The 19,454-nt window shown below is 41.7% G+C and overlaps 1 protein-coding gene across 2 annotated transcripts in view; it reads right to left on the bottom strand.

The window, feature by feature from the left end:
• The window catches only part of TAF5L (TATA-box binding protein associated factor 5 like), a 28,349-nt gene extending 8,971 nt beyond the window's left edge, over positions 1-19,378 (bottom strand). Inside the window, exons 1-3 of one of the 2 annotated variants that reach the window (XM_055308790.1) lie at positions 19,170-19,378; positions 8,425-8,569; positions 4,951-5,055 (exon numbers count right to left, since the gene is read on the bottom strand). In XM_055308790.1, the coding sequence (XP_055164765.1) occupies positions 4,951-5,055; positions 8,425-8,566 (247 nt within the window). In that variant the 5' untranslated portion in view covers positions 8,567-8,569; positions 19,170-19,378. Of the gene's footprint in view, positions 1-4,950; positions 5,056-8,424; positions 8,570-18,777; positions 18,873-19,169 lie in introns of those variants that run through there. The other variant, XM_055308791.1, reaches the window with a different exon arrangement.
• Positions 19,379-19,454: the final 76 nt, after the last annotated feature.

Raw genomic sequence — 19,454 nt, forward strand, 5'->3', positions numbered from 1 at the left:
TCTGGTCAGGACTGCTGACTGAAATAGAAACCAGACACAGAATTATGGAAACTCAAAGTCCAAGCCTTTTGACTGAAGAGGGAAGAGCAGGGATTCTGAAGTCTAGCAAACCTGGGTCTCAAGTCAGCCACAAGTCAGGAATTTGATCCCCCAGATGTTAAGTGACTTGACTAAGTTCTCAAAATACTTCAGGAGCTTGTACCCTGGTCTTCTAGGTTCACTGTTTTTCCACAATACCTTAGTGTTTCCCAAAATGGGGAGCACAGACCTCTGAGGGTCCTTAGATATACTCTGGGAGACTGTAAGTTCTTCACAGAAACATTTTAGTTTGGTAATTTTTAAAAACAAATACAGGCATATTCAGAATTATCTGGCTGGCCATTAAGCAAGTACTGACATACTATTTTAGGGCTCTGTTTTGTTTTGTGATCACTTTTGGCCTCCATCATCCAACAGTATTATCCAAGAACTTATTTTAGTGAGTTCATTAACATGAATAGCTACCCAGGCTGGCACGCCTGAACACAAAGATGACAACACTCACCCAAAATTGTCCCATATCTGCCAGTGTAATCATTTTGATTATGTTGGCTAAAAAGTAAAATTACCCTTTTACAGTGATGATTTACAGATGAGACGTTTTTATTATTTTGAGACTTTAACACCATGCGATGCTCAAAAAAGTGTCCAGCTTTAATCACCACAGGTGAATGAGAAAAGCATAGAGGTGTATCTGACACCCACATAAGTGGGGGCAGAGTGATCTGTGATGGTGCAGAGGTTCTGCAGCCATTCAGCCGGAGGTGAGGGCGGGCAGCAGGACCACAACTGACTTGGGGCACCTCAAGAACCTGTGTACAGAGTTGTCTGTGTCATAGCTGTCAGTACTGGCTTTATGCCCATGTGGAGCAGCAGGTTAATTCTGGCAAAATCTATCCATCATATTCACTTGCTGCTAATTTGAATTTTATCGCTTTTGTGGTTTTGCTTGTATTTTTCCCCAAAATACTAATGAAAAAAACAAAACCAAGAGAACTCAACCCTTACCAATCAGACTTCCAATATATTCTACTGGGACAAAGCACCATTTGCAGTTCCTTAAACTCTTAGTTTCAGGCTTATTTTTCAAACTGAGAGGCATTTTAGTTTAATAAATTTAGGGGAAAAAAACCCCAGCCATCAAGAGATAGGGCTGCGTGACTTAAAAACTTACTGAAATTCATTGCTGTTTCAGCTCACTTTCAAAATTGCCTAATTGTTCTCTTTTGTCTGAAGAGAACAGTATGTCAGGTATAAAATAAAATTTTGATCAATATATTCATTATGTGGAACAAGGTACGACTTGCATAAATCTTAACTCTTTTTTTTAATCTTGTTTCCTTGCAATTCATAATATACACTTTATACTTTACTGAAAATGTATTCCTTGAAATATATTTTTTCTAATTTCAAAAGTAACATATCCTCTGAAAAGTATGCTTTTCCTTCCTTCCATCCATCTATCCATCCACTGGCCATGTAACAAATACCTATTTGCTGCCACACTCTGATGGTGGTATAAGAGGAAGTTTTTCACGAGTTTACAGAAATTAGTAGTGAAAAGGACGCTAAGTTAAATGAAAACTGAGCTTGTTAGTCCTTGTTCTCTCACCTGTCTCTATAGGGTTTGACCCCATTGACCTCACACCCCTGGTCTTTGCTCAGAAATACCACACTAGTCAGCTTGACTCTTCACCTCCCTTCCTTTTGGGCTCCTCTTCCTCTCCTCATTTCTCAAATGCTCATTTTGCTTTCAAGGATGAACACTGAGTGTGTGCTTTCCGTGATTCAGGCACTAGACATCCATCCTCAAGTCTCCTGTCACAGCTGGCCCCAGATTCACACCCAGATGGCTTGATTCCAAAATCTATGCTCTTTCTTCTATGCTTCCTGAAGAAAATGGCCCACAGCAACAGGTGAGCTCACAGAATCTCTCACCCATAGAAAACTTACAGAGGGAAAATACACATATGGTGCTACGGCCTGAGATGCTCTTACTTTCCTTGTATCTTCCTTTGAGACTTATCATCTCCTAAAAATGGCATTTGCACCTCCATGAAACTGGTACTGAATTCTTTATCACAAGTCTGTATCTTTCTCTTAAATACTAGCCTCCAATTTCTTACTGCAAGCTATATAGTAAGAGGCCACCATCATAGATGTAAAAAACCCAAACTGATGTATTTCTACTCGATATAGCTCGAGCCCCCGTTTGTCACAGAGTGTGAGTCATCCTCAACTCTTCCTCTTTTAATCCCGAGCCTTGGAGATTCTACCTTGGGAATTTTAACTATGAAATCAAGCTCTTGCTTTCCACTTGCACAACACTGGTGAGTTGTGGTCCTTTCTCACTTCTCCAGTACCACAGTGAGCTTTAGGCTGGCCTCCTAGTCATCCCACTCACAAACCCTTTCAGAAACTGCTTTCAGACTTTTGTCTCCTAGGCTTGGTGGTCAGGTCTCTCCTCAATCTGGCTCGTGTGGCTGGCTTCCTCTCCAATCTGAAAGCCTGATTCTCAACAAGCCAGTTGGTTCACTGTTCTTTTTTTTTTTTATTTTTTAATTTATGATAGTCAGAGAGAGAGAGAGAGAGAGAGAGAGAGAGAGAGAGAGAAGCAGAGACACAGGAAGAGGGAGAAGCAGGCTCCATGCACCGGGAGCCCGACGTGGGATTCGATCCCGGGTCTCCAGGATCGCGCCCTGGGCCAAAGGCAGGCGCCAAACCACTGCGCCACCCAGGGATCCCTGGTTCATTGTTCTGCACAAAGTGCAGAGTACCATAAAGGCCATCTCTTCCCTTTTGCTCATGTCTCCTCACATACCCTGAATCCTCCTACTTCTCTTCCACAGCTTACTGAAATCCAACCCATCTTCCAAAAGCTAACTTAAATTCCACCCCCTACTTGGTAAGACCTTCTCCAACTATGCTGTCCAAATGATTTTCTCCTTTCATTCTAATACAGGTCCTCTATGTACAAACTTTAGCACTGATTTCATCCTGGCCTGTGAAAACTCTTCCACTATATTTGAACTTTATTTAAAAACTTTTACTTTTAGCCTTCTTATGTTAAGATTGCTTCCTATTTAGATTAATGACTTTATCTTGGTGCTCAGGAAATACTTGCTCATTTGACTTGGTTGACTGCTCATCAGAGACCTGAGGTAGGGAAAAATGTCCCAGGAAAAGCAGTCTGTAAAAAAAACAAAAAAACAAACCCCACAAAATATATATTCACTCCCTTCAAATAACCTGTGCTCAGCAGATAAAGGAATTATAGGTACAATAACAGATAACTTCTTCAGTTTTGAAACAAGACATATGGAAGAGTTAATAGATTATAGTTTATTGAAATTTAAAATTCTGGGGGAAGGAAATGACAAGAGGAGAATAAAGAAGGTAGCACATATTAGAAAAAAAACCAGCATCATCAGATACAAGAACCAAAAGAGTTAAGAGTTCTAGCAAATATTAAAGAAAAACAGCAATAGCCGAAAGAAATAAATTTAAGCAGAAAACTTTGCACCAGAATAAATCACGTTAGTGATCAATAAAATGTATTAATTCCTCATTATAAAAAGTAATCACAGTTCTGTAATAAAATTATTCCAACGAGTCTATTTTATTACAGCTATGCTTCAGTGATTAAAAAATATAAACAAAAATCTACATAATGTCACTACAGTCATGAATGTCATTCATAACGGAAATAAGTCATGTCTATGACAAATGCCATCTCACGGCATGAGTACATGGTGGGTATCACTATTATAATGATACATTGGGGTTTTATGCTTTTGTCTGTTTCCCTCATTAGGCAGTAGGCTCCACATCAATATGCTCTATTGCGACGTTTAGCCCAGCAAGTAGTCAGTGCCTAACATAAATATTGGCTGAATGAGTGAAAGAGAAATGCTGAGAGAAGCCAGGCATTCCTTTTTAAACCAGCTTCCCCACCACTAGCATGGAGAGAGAAATGGATCATGGGGAAGAAATATGGCTATATTAAAAAAAAATGAGTAAAATCACTTTCTAAAATTTTTTTTTTTAAATTGCTTAAAACCTTTGAGGTTTTAATCAATGCCAGTGATTACATAATGCATTATCTTCAAGTTCTTGCTCACCTCTGAATGAAAGCCTTCTTATAAATTTAATTTTTCTTTTTTTATCCTACTGGAGACTGATCACTGTTCTGAGATATTTAACATTCATGATATGAGGATCTTAATGGAACTTCTTTCTTTTCAATATAAACATAATAGACTCTTTTTACTAAACCTTTAAGCTTCATGACTTTTTCATTTTTGTAACAACAGATTATACTTATGAATTCCATCACTCAATAACTCTAAGGCTGATAAGATTACCCTCTCCATGGTTTTGTTTTGTAACCTTTATTTCCTATAACATTTTGGCCATTTTCCCCAGAATATAAAAAATCTGGACTCTTTCCTTTAAAGCACAAATCATTAGGAGGGTCAAGTAAATCAGGATAACCCTAAGTAATGTAAAACTAGATATATTATTTTGGTTTAGAAGTTGATTGCCTTATATGCATCTTTTTTTTTTTTTTTTTTTGGTGCCTTATATGCATCTTTACCATTAAAAATTATTAACCTGAGGATTTTTGAAATAAAAAAAGAAAACCAAAATAACCTCATTTTTTTCAAATGTAAGTTCCAGTTACCCTGCTGACAGCCATGGACAAAAAAACAGTGAAAAAACACCTGGAGCCCTAGCCCTTGCAAACTTTTACCTTGTGATTTAACTCTCCTAGGAATTCCAACAGATCACAAGATTGAATGCAAGTACTATGTTCAACCACCTCTGAATCCCTACTCCATACCTGGAAATATAGTAGGTTCTGAGGGACACTTGCATGATTCTTTCTTAATAAGAAGTTCTAGCACTTACCAGTGAGAAAATTTCGTAGTCGTCCAAACTGTACTTCATATTGCTGGGGCTCTGCCTGGCAAGGGGCTGCAGACACTATGTTGGCACAACCGGATTCTGATTGAACTAAGGAGGAAAAGACACACAAAGTGGGGATGGGAAACATGATTATTAATCCAATATGTGGAAGGATGGATCGAAGAGGGTGTTGAGTATGCATCCATACCAATGGACATTTCAGCAGATTTCCAAAATTTGTTGAGGCTTCTGGCTAAATAAGGCCGAGTGATCACATGTAACTATATCTTTCTCCCTCTCTCCTGTTACCCAAAATAAAATGACAGTGGAAAATGAGAAGATATAAAGCACAGGATAAGTTGACTGAAAGAGGACAGGTATATAAGTTTGTGAGAGACATATCTGAAAGCATTTGACCCCATGTTCTGACATCCTACAATAACATTCCTTGGTATGGATCTGTTTTCAATCATCATGATGGACCCCTAGTAGGGTTTCAATACATGAATTTCAATAAAAATTCATGTCTCTCGGTTTTGAGAAATTTGTTGATTCTGTTTTCTCTTTCTTGAGACCCCCTACTATGTCTCTATTTTCTTCTTCTTCTTCTTTTTTTTTTTTTTAAAGTAAGCTCTAGGCCCAATGTGGAGCTCAAACCCACAACACTGAGATCAAGAGTCACATGGTTTACTGACTGAACCAGCCATGTACCCCGGGGACCCCTACTATTCCAAGGTTAGATCTCCTGAACTGATCTGCTGCCTCAACTATCAACCTTTCTACTGATTTTTCATCTTTACTACCATTTACATAAATTTACCACATTTCTTGCTGTTCTCTGAATGATCTTTGTTTTTAAAAAATAGCATTCTCTTTTTGTTTCAAGGCTATCAATGATGGTATTTTTGAGGTTTGCTTCACTCAATTGGTTCTCCCTTTTTCTTTCCACCTCTCTTTTTCCCTAGTATGTTAGGTTCTTTTGTGGCTGAAGGTGAGGTACTAGAGAGCTGACGAGAACTCTGTTTATCACCCAGCATGACCCAGATGGGCAATCTCCCAATGTCAATGTCTGTGTTGGTCTTCTCTCTTAGGCAGGTCAGATTCACCAGGGGAGATTCTGTAATCACCCTGCTGAGGGATATGTGACTGACTGCTAGGGTTCTGGGCAGAAGAACATGGGGAAGAAAGCTGGAGTCTCAATATTCATATATTCAGTATGTAAACATGCAGTTAGTTTCCTGTGAGTTTATGCTTTCTAAAAAGAAGAACAATACTTCCTTACTCTTTCTACAGGGATAAAGGGACACTGGGGAAAGGTGGCTGGGGACTGAGGGATCCATCTTTAATAATCTGGATGAAACATTAACACATTTCAGAAGATAGATTACAGAGGAACGAAATCAATGCAGCAGGACGGAGGCAGCTACAGCATAAAATGTACAGGAAGGGGGATGTCCATGTGCCCTACAAGAATGCAAAGCAACAGCTTGGAGCAGGATCTCCTTTATGTGGCTCCCATCTGGAGTTAATCTGTCACCAAATCCTACAGATTCTTCAATCTATCTACTCCTATTAGCACCTCCTCAATTCAGGTTGTCCTCCCTTCTCACTGGGATCCCCTTATGGCCTTCTAACTAACTACTGTGGTTCTTCTACTCTGGGCCTTCCCCAGTCAGTGCAGCCCCGAATGATCCTTCCATAATTCACACCTGAGAACTTGGAAACTCTCCTCCAACTTGTCCCCTGGTAAGTTCCTAATGGTTCTTTTGAGACTCAGCTCACTCCTTCTATTTACCAACCCCTGACTATATGCTGGAGATCATGAGACCTTTTGGGGAACAATCCTTGACCTGCCAAGATGACCATCTTCATTGTACAGAACCTGAAACATTCTCCCACCATAGAACTTACTACATTGTGCTCTCTTGTCATCACTGACTTATCCACCTCATTTCCTGGCTATGATGTGAAGTTCTCCCGGAGCTAGGATCAAATCTTAGCTATCTCTAGGACTTTTCAGCACCTGACCTACAGCAGGTGTTGAATAGGTGGTCTGCTGAATGAAGACACAATTATTCAGATTACTCAACTGACAGAATGACCTAGAACAAAATCTTATGATACACACATTTCCTGGTGGTTTTCCAGGAACCTTCCTAATAAGCCATTATGTCTGACTTCAGACAACAAAGAAGAGTCATGTTCTGTAAATCTGTTTAAGAGTGCTTGCTTCTATTTTCTATCAACAACTGCAACTGAATTACTGTTCTCAGGTTGTAATGAACAGGGGGCAGCAGGAGATTATGTGTGCACATTAAAGGCTGTGCTGGTGGGCTGAGAAGGAATTACTCTGGCTCTATATATTGGTCATCCTACTAGAAACAATATAGCTTTAGTAATCTATTCAAGTCCGTCCTCTGGTTCTGTTCTTGTCAAGGGTAACCCAGTCTGAAAGAAAGGAACAATGGAGGTGGATGTGATGCTAAAGAATAAGAAGGCAGATGCCTAACTGTGCTACTTCTACTATCTCAGGGGGTCAGGAACCACCTGTTTGAGGATGTCCTCAGGTTTTTACTGTCCCATCATTCTTTTCCTCTAGCAATAGCAATACACCTTTAAGCATGAAGGCTCTGACATGACTCTGAAGATAGTAAGAGGGAACAGAGGGAGCTGCTGCTACCAGTGTGGGGATTGAAACCATTAAGGGATGAAGTAGGTGGTAACAGATACTAACAAGAGCAGAAAGAAGTACAGGAATAAAAAAGAAAGAAGAGTCTAGTCCGAGCAGGTAAGAGGAACCTTTCTCCAGGGCTGAGCTGGAGAAAGCACTGCAATGTTGAACTCACACATAGCCATTAAAGCAGCTCAAAATCACCTGAAAAGCACCGCAGCCATTTGTTTGTTTGCAAAGTCTCCAGTACCCAGATCCAATAGAAGAAAATTATATCACATAAAAACTGAACTCACAACATAGCTAAGTAATAACTATTTGCAATTCTAGATAGATTTAAAACACATTTTTCTAAAAAAGAATCTGATTGCAAAACTAAAACCCAAAACAAATTTTAAAAACCTCAGGAACCTATCTAGGACACCAATCTTTTCGACCATTGATCCCAAAGTACTGGTTTGCCCAGCAAACCTGACTTCCGTGGGCAAGGCTCCAGGCTACAGGGAGGGCCATGTGCAAGATAGGGACGGGAACCCTGGCCCTCCAGATCTTTCAGTGTAATAGTTCACAGAGGGAAAAAGTTGCATGTAACATCAGATATGGAGAAAAGCACTGAGAATTCTGAAGCAGGATGGATTATGACAGGGGCTTCTAGAAGTGGCTTTGAAGGGCAGATAGCATCTCTGAAGGCCAGCACCATTATGCAGTGTTGCCTGCTGAGGCTGCTGCAGTCTCTCCAGAACAGGAGGGAAGTAGGAGCAGGGATTCTCCTGCTCCAGCCTGCCGAGGGCGGCCCCACTGGTTACCTGTGAGGTTGGCCGCCATCTCCTCAGCAGTCTGTGACAGCCGCAGTCCTTGCTTCAGGGGACCATCGGAGTCCACGTACTGCCGGCGTTTGAGGTAGCAGGACACTGCCATCTGAATCTGCTCGGTGCGCACTCGTTTCATGACCTTTAGAGGGAACCACAGAACACGAAGGCATTTGGAGATTACCCAATCCAAGAGGACATTGCATTAGTAAAATAAGTAGAGAAAGACTAGCCTTGTGGCTAGTCAAGTGACCTAGTTAAGATGCAAAGCAGAATGCCTTAGTTACCAGCCTGGTGCACTCTCCCATTTACCTATTTTCTCAATAGTGATATGGTCCACTTCAATTATGGAAAATAGGAATATGATGGAGAATAAGACCCTACAGACCACCCCCAAATTTCATTTACTACCATGATTTCAATCTTTCTGGTAGAACTTTTCATTAGAACTGCTAAACAATGAGCAAACAGGACAAGGTCAATTCTAGAGCCTTTTATTTCTCCCATCTACTCTGAGAGAGAGGTGTTAATTGGCAATGAACCAGCCAAACAAAGCAGGCAGGAAGCAATACAAAATCAAAAATCTGAGAAATTCAGAAACTGGATAAACAGATGTTGAGAAAGTGAGCATTTAATAATGAGGTAAGGAATGCTATGCTTTTCCTAATAGTCAGGAGAAGGCTGGTAGCACTGCGTCAGAGATTTGAGCAATGTGTTTTAATTTTAATCCCATTATTTACCTCTTTCACTCCTTCAACCTCTGGCACAGCAAAGCATCAAAACGTAAGAATATGTATATGCATTAGAATGTGTCTCACGAATTCTTACAAGAAAGAAAACAAAAATGGTAGGAAGTGTACCAGCTGGGGCTAAATTACTTTTGATAATTCAAGCTAATTTGAGGGTTCCCTTCAAAAAGGACTATTTTCCTTGACAACTAAATTGATTATCAAGAATAAGAGGAACTCCCGAAGGTGCCATGAATCTCACACATTACTTTGCCAGAAGTAAAGGACACTGCAGTCCAAGTGACCCAAGACAGCTGGATGAATTTTCTATGTTCACTTCTGTCATGTAAAAATGGAACGCATGCAACATTATCCATACACATGATTGTCCCCATCAAAGTAACCTCCTTAAATCAATGGTTCCCAATGTTTTGGGTGTGGGAGATCTGCTTTTGGCAGTTTACTTGGTTGGGTGTGTCTGAGTTTTCTGTTTCAATGACATGAACTGGCCTTCTCCTTTGTCATTTCCTCCATTCCCTTTGAAGATGTGAAATTTCCCCATTCCAGAGATCTGCCTTTTTTCCTCTAAACATTTAAAAAATTTTTATTTCTATTTAATTTTTATTCATCTGCCATTTCTTTTAGTGTATGACTGTGGCGAATAGCCAAATGTTTTACACAAATACTGTAGCAGCTACAATCATTTGCAAATAATCTTTTTCTAAATCGATCTGTGGTAGCCCTTTTGAAATATACTTTTAATTCCCTACAAATCCTACCATAGAGCAAACAATGAAGGCTGGAGACACACACATTAAAACATACATATCTATATAAGTATATAAATGTTAGGATATCATAAATATGTTCTTCTAAACTATTTACTTAGAAAAATTATATTTCTCTATGCATTTCAGCTTTGGATTATCAAAAAAGCATAAAATCATTTGCTAAAAAGGAAGGGCACTGGGTGTGATATGGTTGACAGCGATACAATGAAAACTACTAATAAATTTCCCAAGACTGAACCACCGTTTTACTGTGGAATTTGTCTCACTCAGTTTCGGTGTATTAGTCTTTCACTATATTGCTTAGATTATTTTTTAAATTAAATTTTTTTTTATTGCCAACACAAGAGTTTTGATACTTTGAGAATCCCTGCTCCAAGCACTGATCTGTCCATCAATGAAAGCAGATAATTGTTTTTTGGTGGTTACTAAGAGGCCTTACTGTGTATCATTTTGACTGTATCAGTGATTCTAGTTCTCTAACAAGGTTGCACCTGAGAACCTCCTGTAACTGTGTGTGTAAATAATTTCAGCCCTGGAATTCTGATTCAATGTTATAATTAGAGAAAAACAATGAAATGCACAGGACTGTGACAATACTGCCCTCTCCCAGTTTGGCCCCAAATCAGGACTAGTTAAATCCAACCACCCAGCTCCCACTGCCCCCCCACCGGCACCCCTCCTTGATGTTTACTAACGCTGCTTTTAATCTAACTTCAAGAGCTCCTAGTCTCCAAAGTCTTCCAAAGTAGCCCAATTCCTTGTATTTTAGCTGAGACTAACACTTTTTCAGATTTTCTGCTGCCAATCTCTTGTTGCTATGGGAATACATGCTTGTATCAATATGTATCCCTCAGTGCTCCAAATAAAATGGGAATAAGAGATCGCCTCTCCAACAGGAAGAAACCATGCACGGGAAAGACACAGAAAAATTGACAGAATAGACCCTGCAATGACACACTGTCCTCACAGTGGGGCAATGTTTATGCACATCAGAGGAGGAGGGGAAAAGATATGAAAGGTAGGGAAGAGTAAACAGGAATGAGAATGAACAGCGAAAACTGGCCATATTTGGGATTGCTAGAAATTAGTCTATAAATACTGATTCTAATGAATGTGTCCAAGTTAGCTGCCCCAACTGGCAGTTTCTCTGAACCCAAACCACTTTTTATGACAAGGGACCTTCCTTGAGAGTGGGCAGTGAGCCAACTGTAGGGCCAAGGATCTTAAGATCAGGAATCCTGGAATTAACTAACTCTCTTTTACAACCACACTCAACTGAAATACCAGAGACATGATCCAATAGACTTAACTGGATTTGATTCCAATGCACACATATTTCAAATGAAATAAATAACGAAGAGTTCTGTGGAGAAACCAGTACTCCTCCCCCTACTGATCTCTGTAATACTAATATCCATAAATGGACACATTGGGGGGAAAAAAAACAAACTTCCTTAAAATAGACCTGTCTTTCGAGGGACTTAAACATAACACTAACACTGCAATTTCACGTTACTTGCTTAGCTTTTCTCATAATTATAAAATCTTTTGAATTTAAATTGTTTGTATATAATTGCATCCTTGTTAAAATTTCAGGATTTCCAATGATTTTTCAACTTACTTAATGGTAAAAATAGATGATCACATATCTTTCTTTTCATGTGATACGAATAGTATTTCTGGAAATTAAAATAAAGATTCTGACACAATATGTATATTTTTCTCAAACATCAATAGCTACCTACTGTTTAATACTTTAACAAAATTGCTACATAAAATCAAGACAGGATCATCTTCCTGTCTCAAAGTTAACAACTGTGCAGGAAAAACCACAGCCACACTCTTGATATCCCAGAAATATGGGAAGGCAAAGACATATTCTTAAGATGATGATAATATAGGACTGCAGCCAAGTAAATTTCTTACTTGTTACAGACTGCATCCCACCCACTTATGTTCAAATATATGTGCTGCTGGAGGGTGCTAGGAGAGACACCCCCAGCCCACCACATGAAGGGCTAAGTGGGTGAAATACTACACAATTCTATTAAATGCTAGTGGAATACTGTATGGACAACACCCCTTAAGGTAGCAGCTTTGAGCACGGGTGAGTTCAAAGTAAATCCAGGCAGGGACGCCTGGGTGGCTCAGTGGTTGGGCACCTGCCTTCCACCCTGGGTGTGATCCCGGAGTCCTGGGATCAAGTCCTGCATTGGGCTCCCTGCATGGAGCCTGCCTCTCTCTGTGTCTCTGCCTCTCTTTCTGTGTCTCTCATGAATAAATAAAGTCTCAAAAAAAAAAAAATCTAGTCAAACTCACCATTACCATTCTCAAATCAGCTCCCCAAATGAGTCTACTGACAGGCAGCTAAGGATGTGTGTGTGCGCTTTAAAGCAATTATAAATTTATGCTTAGAAACAAAAATGAGGGATCCCTGGGTGGCGCAGTGGTTTGGCCCCTGCCTTTGGCCCAGGGCGTGATCCTAGAGACCCGGGATCGAATCCCACGCCGGGCTCCTGGTGCATGGAGCCTGCTTCTCCCTCTGCCTATGTCTCTGCCTCTCTCTTTGTGACTATCATAAATAAATAAAAATTAAAAAAACAAAAACAAAAATGACTGCGTACTTTTTGTTCAACAAGATGCCAGGTACAGTGCATACTAGGTATTCAAATACATTAGTTCTCTTTACTTGAAAAAGTCTAAATGTAATATCTATCAAGAGGTCATTCTAAGGAGAACCTAAAAAGCTAGCTTTTGCATTAATCATCATGGTAAAGTGTATTCAATTATCTTTGTGAAAATATAAGTCACAGGTGACAAATGAGCTCTACGTCTCTCAGTTTTAGTAATACCTCGTACAATTTTAACATTATGATGGCCTTTTATATTTGATCTTTGCTCACAGACTGACATACATACTTGAACTAGAAGCTGTATTCTTTCTTATGTTGTCCCAAGAAATAAACAACATGAGAATAATGCTCAGAACTGGGCAGTCAGGATGTAACATAGCACCTGGAGTTTTTTGTTTTGTTTTGTTTTGGGCATGCAGAACTCACACAACTGACAGATGCCACTAGGAATTAATTTTCTCTATCAGCTGGGACCTCTCTGATGTTCCAGTATTTTTTCGACAATTAGTTTCTTTCCCTGTAGCTTCCTACCTGGCTATTCTAAAACTATACCAGTCTCCTTATCCAGCCAGCTGACCGTGCTCCCTACCTCAGTGGGCTACTTACTAAGACTTAAGACTCCTCAACTCTTGCCAAATGAAACAGTCGCTTTTCTACACTATCCCACAGGGTCTCTTGGCTGCTGAACAGGTCCCTCCTCCCTTGAAATTCCCTCTTCCTTGGTCGCTTCCCCTCTCCCATTCTTGGTCTGCTTCCCATTCTTGGTCTGTTTCTCATTCTTCACATTCCCTACATCATCATGCTACTTACACAAGACTTATACTGTCTATGGTGAGAGTACCTTCCTGAGCTCAATTATGAGGAACATCTCTACCTGCAAACATTTGAAATTCAACATGCTCAAATATATTATCTTCCTTCAAAACCTCTTCCTTTTTCTACTGTTCCTAGCCAGTTTGATGGTGTCATCATCTACCACTAAAGCAAAAACCTCAGTCATCATCTTAAGATTTTTTTTCTCTCTCTCTCACTGAATTCACTGAATTCTAACTCCTTCTATTCTACATAGAATTCTTTCTTGCAGCCATTGCTGCCACCGCATCCTCACTGCTGCTATATGACAGCACAAATCACTTCTCAACTGGAATATTCCAACATCCTCCCACCTCCAGCCCTACCTCAAACCACTCTCTAGAATGCAGCCAGAGTAGACAAATCTGATTATGCTACTCCCAAGCTTAAAATTGCTCCCCAACCCTGCCCCAATGCAGGCTGTCCAATCCTGCCATCACTGTTCCTTAGTTTGCTCAGACAGATGGAGAATTCCTGGAGGATACAGCTTTTCTTATCTTTAAAACTCACATTAAAAATAAAGTGAGTGTTGTCTAGTTTCTGTTTGGAATTTTTGACGGTTTACTTTAGGTTCATAATCTTTCTGAATTTTTATGAGCCACAAATATTTGATTCCTCCTTTAATACTGTTTTACAGCACAGAAAAAATATTCCTATACAAAACTTCATTAACACGGAAGAGTATAGCACAAGAATGGAGATCTACATTATTTACTATGACTTCAGAAAGAAAACTTTCATATATGCTCTATTTGCAAACAATGTTGTAGATGGAAAAAACAGGATGTTTTGCTCTCAGAATAAATGTTAATCATTCTCTGTGAAACTGAATTCAAATGCAGCCAGGTTTCAGAAACAGCTTAATGACATTAAATCACTTATGTATGTGTCTCAAAGTAGAACGATATTCATTTTTGCATTCTAGAGCAGTACTGTCCCATAAGACTTTCCTTAATAATAAAACTATTCTAAGTCTGCACTGTTCAGTATGATAGCCACCAGCCACATACAGCTATTGAGCAATTAAATTGTAGCTAGTGCTAAATTTTTATTTTAATTAAATTTAAGCAAACACAAGTGGCTAATGGTTATTACTGTACTGGACAACACAGTTTTAGAGCATGGTATTACTTTGTGAAACTAATGTATCAGCACCTTAGCCTTAAAATGCTGATTGACAAAGTTTTGCACAACACGTCTGATTAACTAGATTACCAAATATCCAAAAGGGAGTACAGCTGACCCTGAACAATGTAAGTGACCCTCTCTGCTCCTTCCCAGTCAAAAATATGCATATGGGATGCCTGGGTGGCTCAGGGGTTGGGCATTTGCCTCTGGCTCAGGGCATGATCACGGAGTTCCAGGATTGAGTCCAGCATCAGGCTCTATGCAAGGAGCCTGCTTCTCCCTCTGCCTATGTCTCTGCCTTCTCTCTGTGTATCTCATAAATAAATCAATAAATACAATATTAAAAAAAAGTTGGCACAGAACTTTTGACTCTCCCCAAACTTCATTACTGATAGCCTACTGTTGACTGAAAGCTTTACTGATAACATAAAGTTAATTAGTACGTTTCACATTAAATCATATACTGGGGGATCCCTGGGTGGCTCATTGGTTTAGTGCCTGCCTTCAGCCCAGGGTGTGATCCTGGAGTCCCGGGACTGAGTCCTGCATCAGGCTCCCTGCACAGAGTCTGCTTCTCCCTCTGCCTATGTCTCTGCTTCTCTCTTTCTCTTTGTCTCTCATGAATAAATAAAATCTTTAAATAAAAAATCACATACTGTATTCTTACAATAAGGTAAGCCAGAGAATAGGATTTACAGTACTGTTTTGCCCTCACAGGAAAAAAAATCTGCCTAGAAGTGGACCCATACAGTTATACCTGTGTTGCTCAAGGGTGAGCTGTATTATGCTAGTAAAACAGAACTCTCCTTTAAGACAACCAATCACTGTAAGGTGACTAAGATACATTTCAATACATTTTATCAGAAGAATATCTTATTTGACTGCTGAACAAAGAATTATGAATGGAAGTTCTCCACAGTGTTTTCTAAACCTTGCCAGTACACAATGTTCTTTAAACCTAAAAGTTTAAAAAAATGAGGAAAGGGAATTTGTCTCAGTAAAGATAAAGATCAGTGGTCAATTTCTGTGAAAATCCAAATAAAAGGTTAAGTTCAAACCTAAGACAATGATACCCTTGCAATGAGAAAATTAGTAAGAACTTTTTAGGGTTAATTAAAAAAAAATCTATGATGATTATAGATGAAACAAATGTCTGAAAAAAAAAAGAAACAAATGTCTGCTTATAATCTTTCATTTATTAACTCACATATATTTGAAAATACATTATATAGCACAATATATTAATTCATGAAATAATTTTACTCTATTCATTTTCATCTTCCACATATCAGTGTCTCTGTGGTCACTCAAGCTACTCTGAATTATCAAATTCCATTTTCTAGAGCACATCACCTTCACATTTACCAAATGAGCTGTGATAGAGTGCTTCTTGAATCCACACATGATGCTCTCATTGGAAATCTCAACCAGCCAAAGCCATCAACACCTATTCAGGAAGGCGGAACATTTTTTCAGTCATCAGTGACTATACTGATTGACTGAAAAAATATATCAGACTAGCATCAACTGAAGTTATTTTAGCCCAATACATATTTCCCAAACAGCATCCTATTTGTTCAAAATAGAGAGACTGAGAGTGCCCTGAGAGACTTGAAGATGTGGTGATACGCTCTTTACAGAGGGGTATTTTGGGAGGAACTTTGCCTTGTAATCAGGTGTATACAGTAGGGCCCTGCAGTCGACTTTTAAGAGGGAAGGCTGCCTGGGATGATCTAAGGCTTTCTTCATGCCTTCTGTAAATGCTCTCCAAGCTTCCAGATTTGGAATGAAATGCCGGTCTCTGCTAAGCAGTCATTTTCCTTTTTGAGTCACAGGAAGATACAAAGCTGCCAGGACAAGTGAATGGATGGGCCTTCCCTACCTTTTTTTTTTTTTTTTTTAAAGATTTTATTTATTTATTCATGAGAGGCACAGAAAGTGAGACACAGACAGAGGGAAAAGCAGGGTCCTTGCAGGGAGCCCAATGTGGGACTCGATCCTGGAACTCCGGGACCACACCCTGAGCCAAAGGCAGAAGCTCAACCGCTGAGCCACCCAGGCGTCCCCCTTCCCTACTTTTAATTCAATCCCACACTACTGCAGGCACAATCTTCCCAAAACTAATCTGATGGCATCTGCTCAGTTTAAAAACTTTCTATTGCCTCCACCAGTGTGGAGGATAAAAAAATTCAATCTCCTCTATGTCATTCCGGGGTTACTCTGATTCACCTTTGTTCACTCACCTGGTAGGTACTATCCCACTTTCTCATCTCAGGAGCTTTGGCCAAGACCTCTCCATTAAGTGGAGGCACCCCTTACACTGTTGCTCCAACTTGGTTAAATCCTGCTCTTTTTTTCACAGCTCCGCTCAAGCCTTCTCCACCACTGAATCTGGGAACACTTCTGTCTCATTGCTTACCATAATATTTGCCTCGTACTCTATCACTGCTAATACCTAATACTTGCTGAGTGTATGCCACTGGTACGCACTATTTTAAGTGCACAGATTATCTCTTGTATATATCTCAACAGCTTTATGAGCTAGATAACACTCTTTGGATAGGAAAGCAGAAGCCCATAGAAGTCACTGTCCCAAGGTTCCATAGTGCTCAGATGGAAACTCAGGTCACCTGGCTTCAGGGTCTGAACTCTTACCGTTTACAATGTCCTGCTTGCCCAAAGGGTTCTATGTTAAATCAGAGGCTTCTTCACAATAGTGAAGGCTCACCAGTTGCTTGTTGAGAGAATGATCAGAACAATTACAAGTAGAACAATTACTACCTGAGAAGATGCGGGGAGGCTGGAAACAACTTCTGCCTGTCCGCCGCCGAGTAATGTGGGTTTAACAGATGATCCCTAGGGTTCCCTTCCAGCAAAAATCAATCATCAAAGCCAAAACCCTTTTCCTTTCTCCAAAGATGTCCTTCACAGGTGTCATGAAGGACATCCGTTTGCAAAAACAAAACCCCCCAAACCAGTTGCTGAGCAGTTTAGTGAGGCCTTCACTCAGCTTACCAGTGACAGAAGCACATATAAGCCTCACATTGATAGGCAGAAACAATAAAACTATTCCAAGACACAACAACCTGATTTGTTGTTTGATGACAAAGAAAAAAAAAAAAACTCAAGGCAAGCCCACCCTTCGGTTTCGTAGTTTAACACTGATTTTCCAGGCAAGAAGAATTTGTAATTCATAAAACAAATCAATGTCAGTATGCTTCCCATTTAACACACAAAATTTAGGCCTACAAGGAATCTAAAAGGTATTTTCCCCAAAAAGAAATTACAACAGCTGATATTTAGAATGTTTTGTATATGTCAGGCATTTTCACATTCATTATTCCGTTTTTTTCGGTGTCCTTTAAAAGATCCAGTTTTAAGTTATCAGTCATCACCACGTTTTACAGAAGAGGAAACTAAGGCTCACCAAAGTTACAATGATCGTTAGTTACGTGGTTTCAGCTTTAGGTCTCCATAGTCGTGAAGCCCCATCCACTCAGTACATTAAGTTTCTCGGAGTTTAAAGATGCGGCACAGACCCCCCTTCCCACTCTCACTTTCAAGCAGGGCTGTGAGCAGGGCTGGGAACTGCCGCCTTGCCCTCCTCCCACCCCACAATTCAGGTATGTCACACACACACTTGTATCACCTAAGAGAAGACAAACTCCGCCCTCACCGTTCCTCCCAACACAGCACCCAACTGCTGTTCGCGGGAGTCACCATTCCAAGATCTCAATCTGCAAGGTCAGAGTTGGGGTAATTCAAGACGAACGCCGCATGGGATTGGCAGACTTACCTCCTGATCCCAGAACCATACAAGCTGCGAGATCCGCAGCACAACGACACTTCCACAACTGATGGGAGAACTGCACGAAGCTTTCGAGCGCTCCACTTCCGCTAAGTCTAAAATGACACCACTATTTCTAACCATCAACTGACTTCGGACCAACGCCTCCCCTAATAATTTTCAAAAACCCCGGAGCTTCGCGGGTGCAGCCTGCGCGCACAAACCTCTTGCTGTCAAGAGTCGAACCAACCCCAAAGGCCACCTTGCAGGTCGGTATCCTCTAGCAACAACGAGTCTCACTCGAGATCTCCCCTGTCACACGCAGAGGTCGACTTCACAGCCGGCCACCCGCAATCACCATGTGCGAAGTTTAATCTTGAGTTCGGCCAAAAGGCATTTCCTTTTCCCTTAAAGGAAGGGGAGACACGGACCTGCGCTCCTGCTCGGCTGTCCGGCGCTCAGGACCCCTTCCCGGCGGGCGCCCGGCAGCCGCCCCGGCAGGACCCACCCCGAGCAGGAACGCGGAGCCCTCCAGGTGTAGCTGCCGACTGCAGGCCACGCCGCCCGCGGCCGCTGGGACTCGGAGGCCGAGGGCGGAGGCGCGGCCGCCGCGCCCGCGCACAGCCGGCCCCGCCCGCCCGCCCCGCCCCCACCGCCCCGCCGGCGGGAGCTGCGGGCGCGCGCCCCGCCTAGGCCTCGCCGCGCGCCGCCGCGCCGCCGCGCCGCCGCCCGCGCTCCCTCCCTCCCGGCCCCCGCCCGCCCGCGCGCGCTCGGCTCGCGACCCCCTCCCCCGGCCCTCCCCGCCCGCGCGCCCCGCACTCACTGAACATCCCAGGCGGCTCCGGCTCCTCCCGCCGCCGCCGCCTCCAGGATCGGGTTGCTTCCGCCTCCGTCGTCTCTGCCGCAGGGTCTCGCTCCGACGGCCGGCTCAGCCGGGCCCCCGCGCCCCGCGCCCTGCCGCCCCCGCGGCGGCGGCTCTGGGCGGCCGCTCCATGACTGACTGACACGGAGCGGGCCGCGGGCTGGGCCGCTCGGGCCTCCAACGCGCAACCGTCTCCACCAATGGGCGAGGCGCCTCGGCGCTCTGCTGGCGATGCCTGGCGTGCGC

The sequence above is a fragment of the Nyctereutes procyonoides genome, unplaced genomic scaffold (genome assembly GCF_905146905.1).
Source record: "Nyctereutes procyonoides isolate TBG_1078 unplaced genomic scaffold, NYPRO_anot_genome, whole genome shotgun sequence".
Taxonomy (NCBI): Eukaryota; Metazoa; Chordata; class Mammalia; order Carnivora; family Canidae; genus Nyctereutes; species Nyctereutes procyonoides.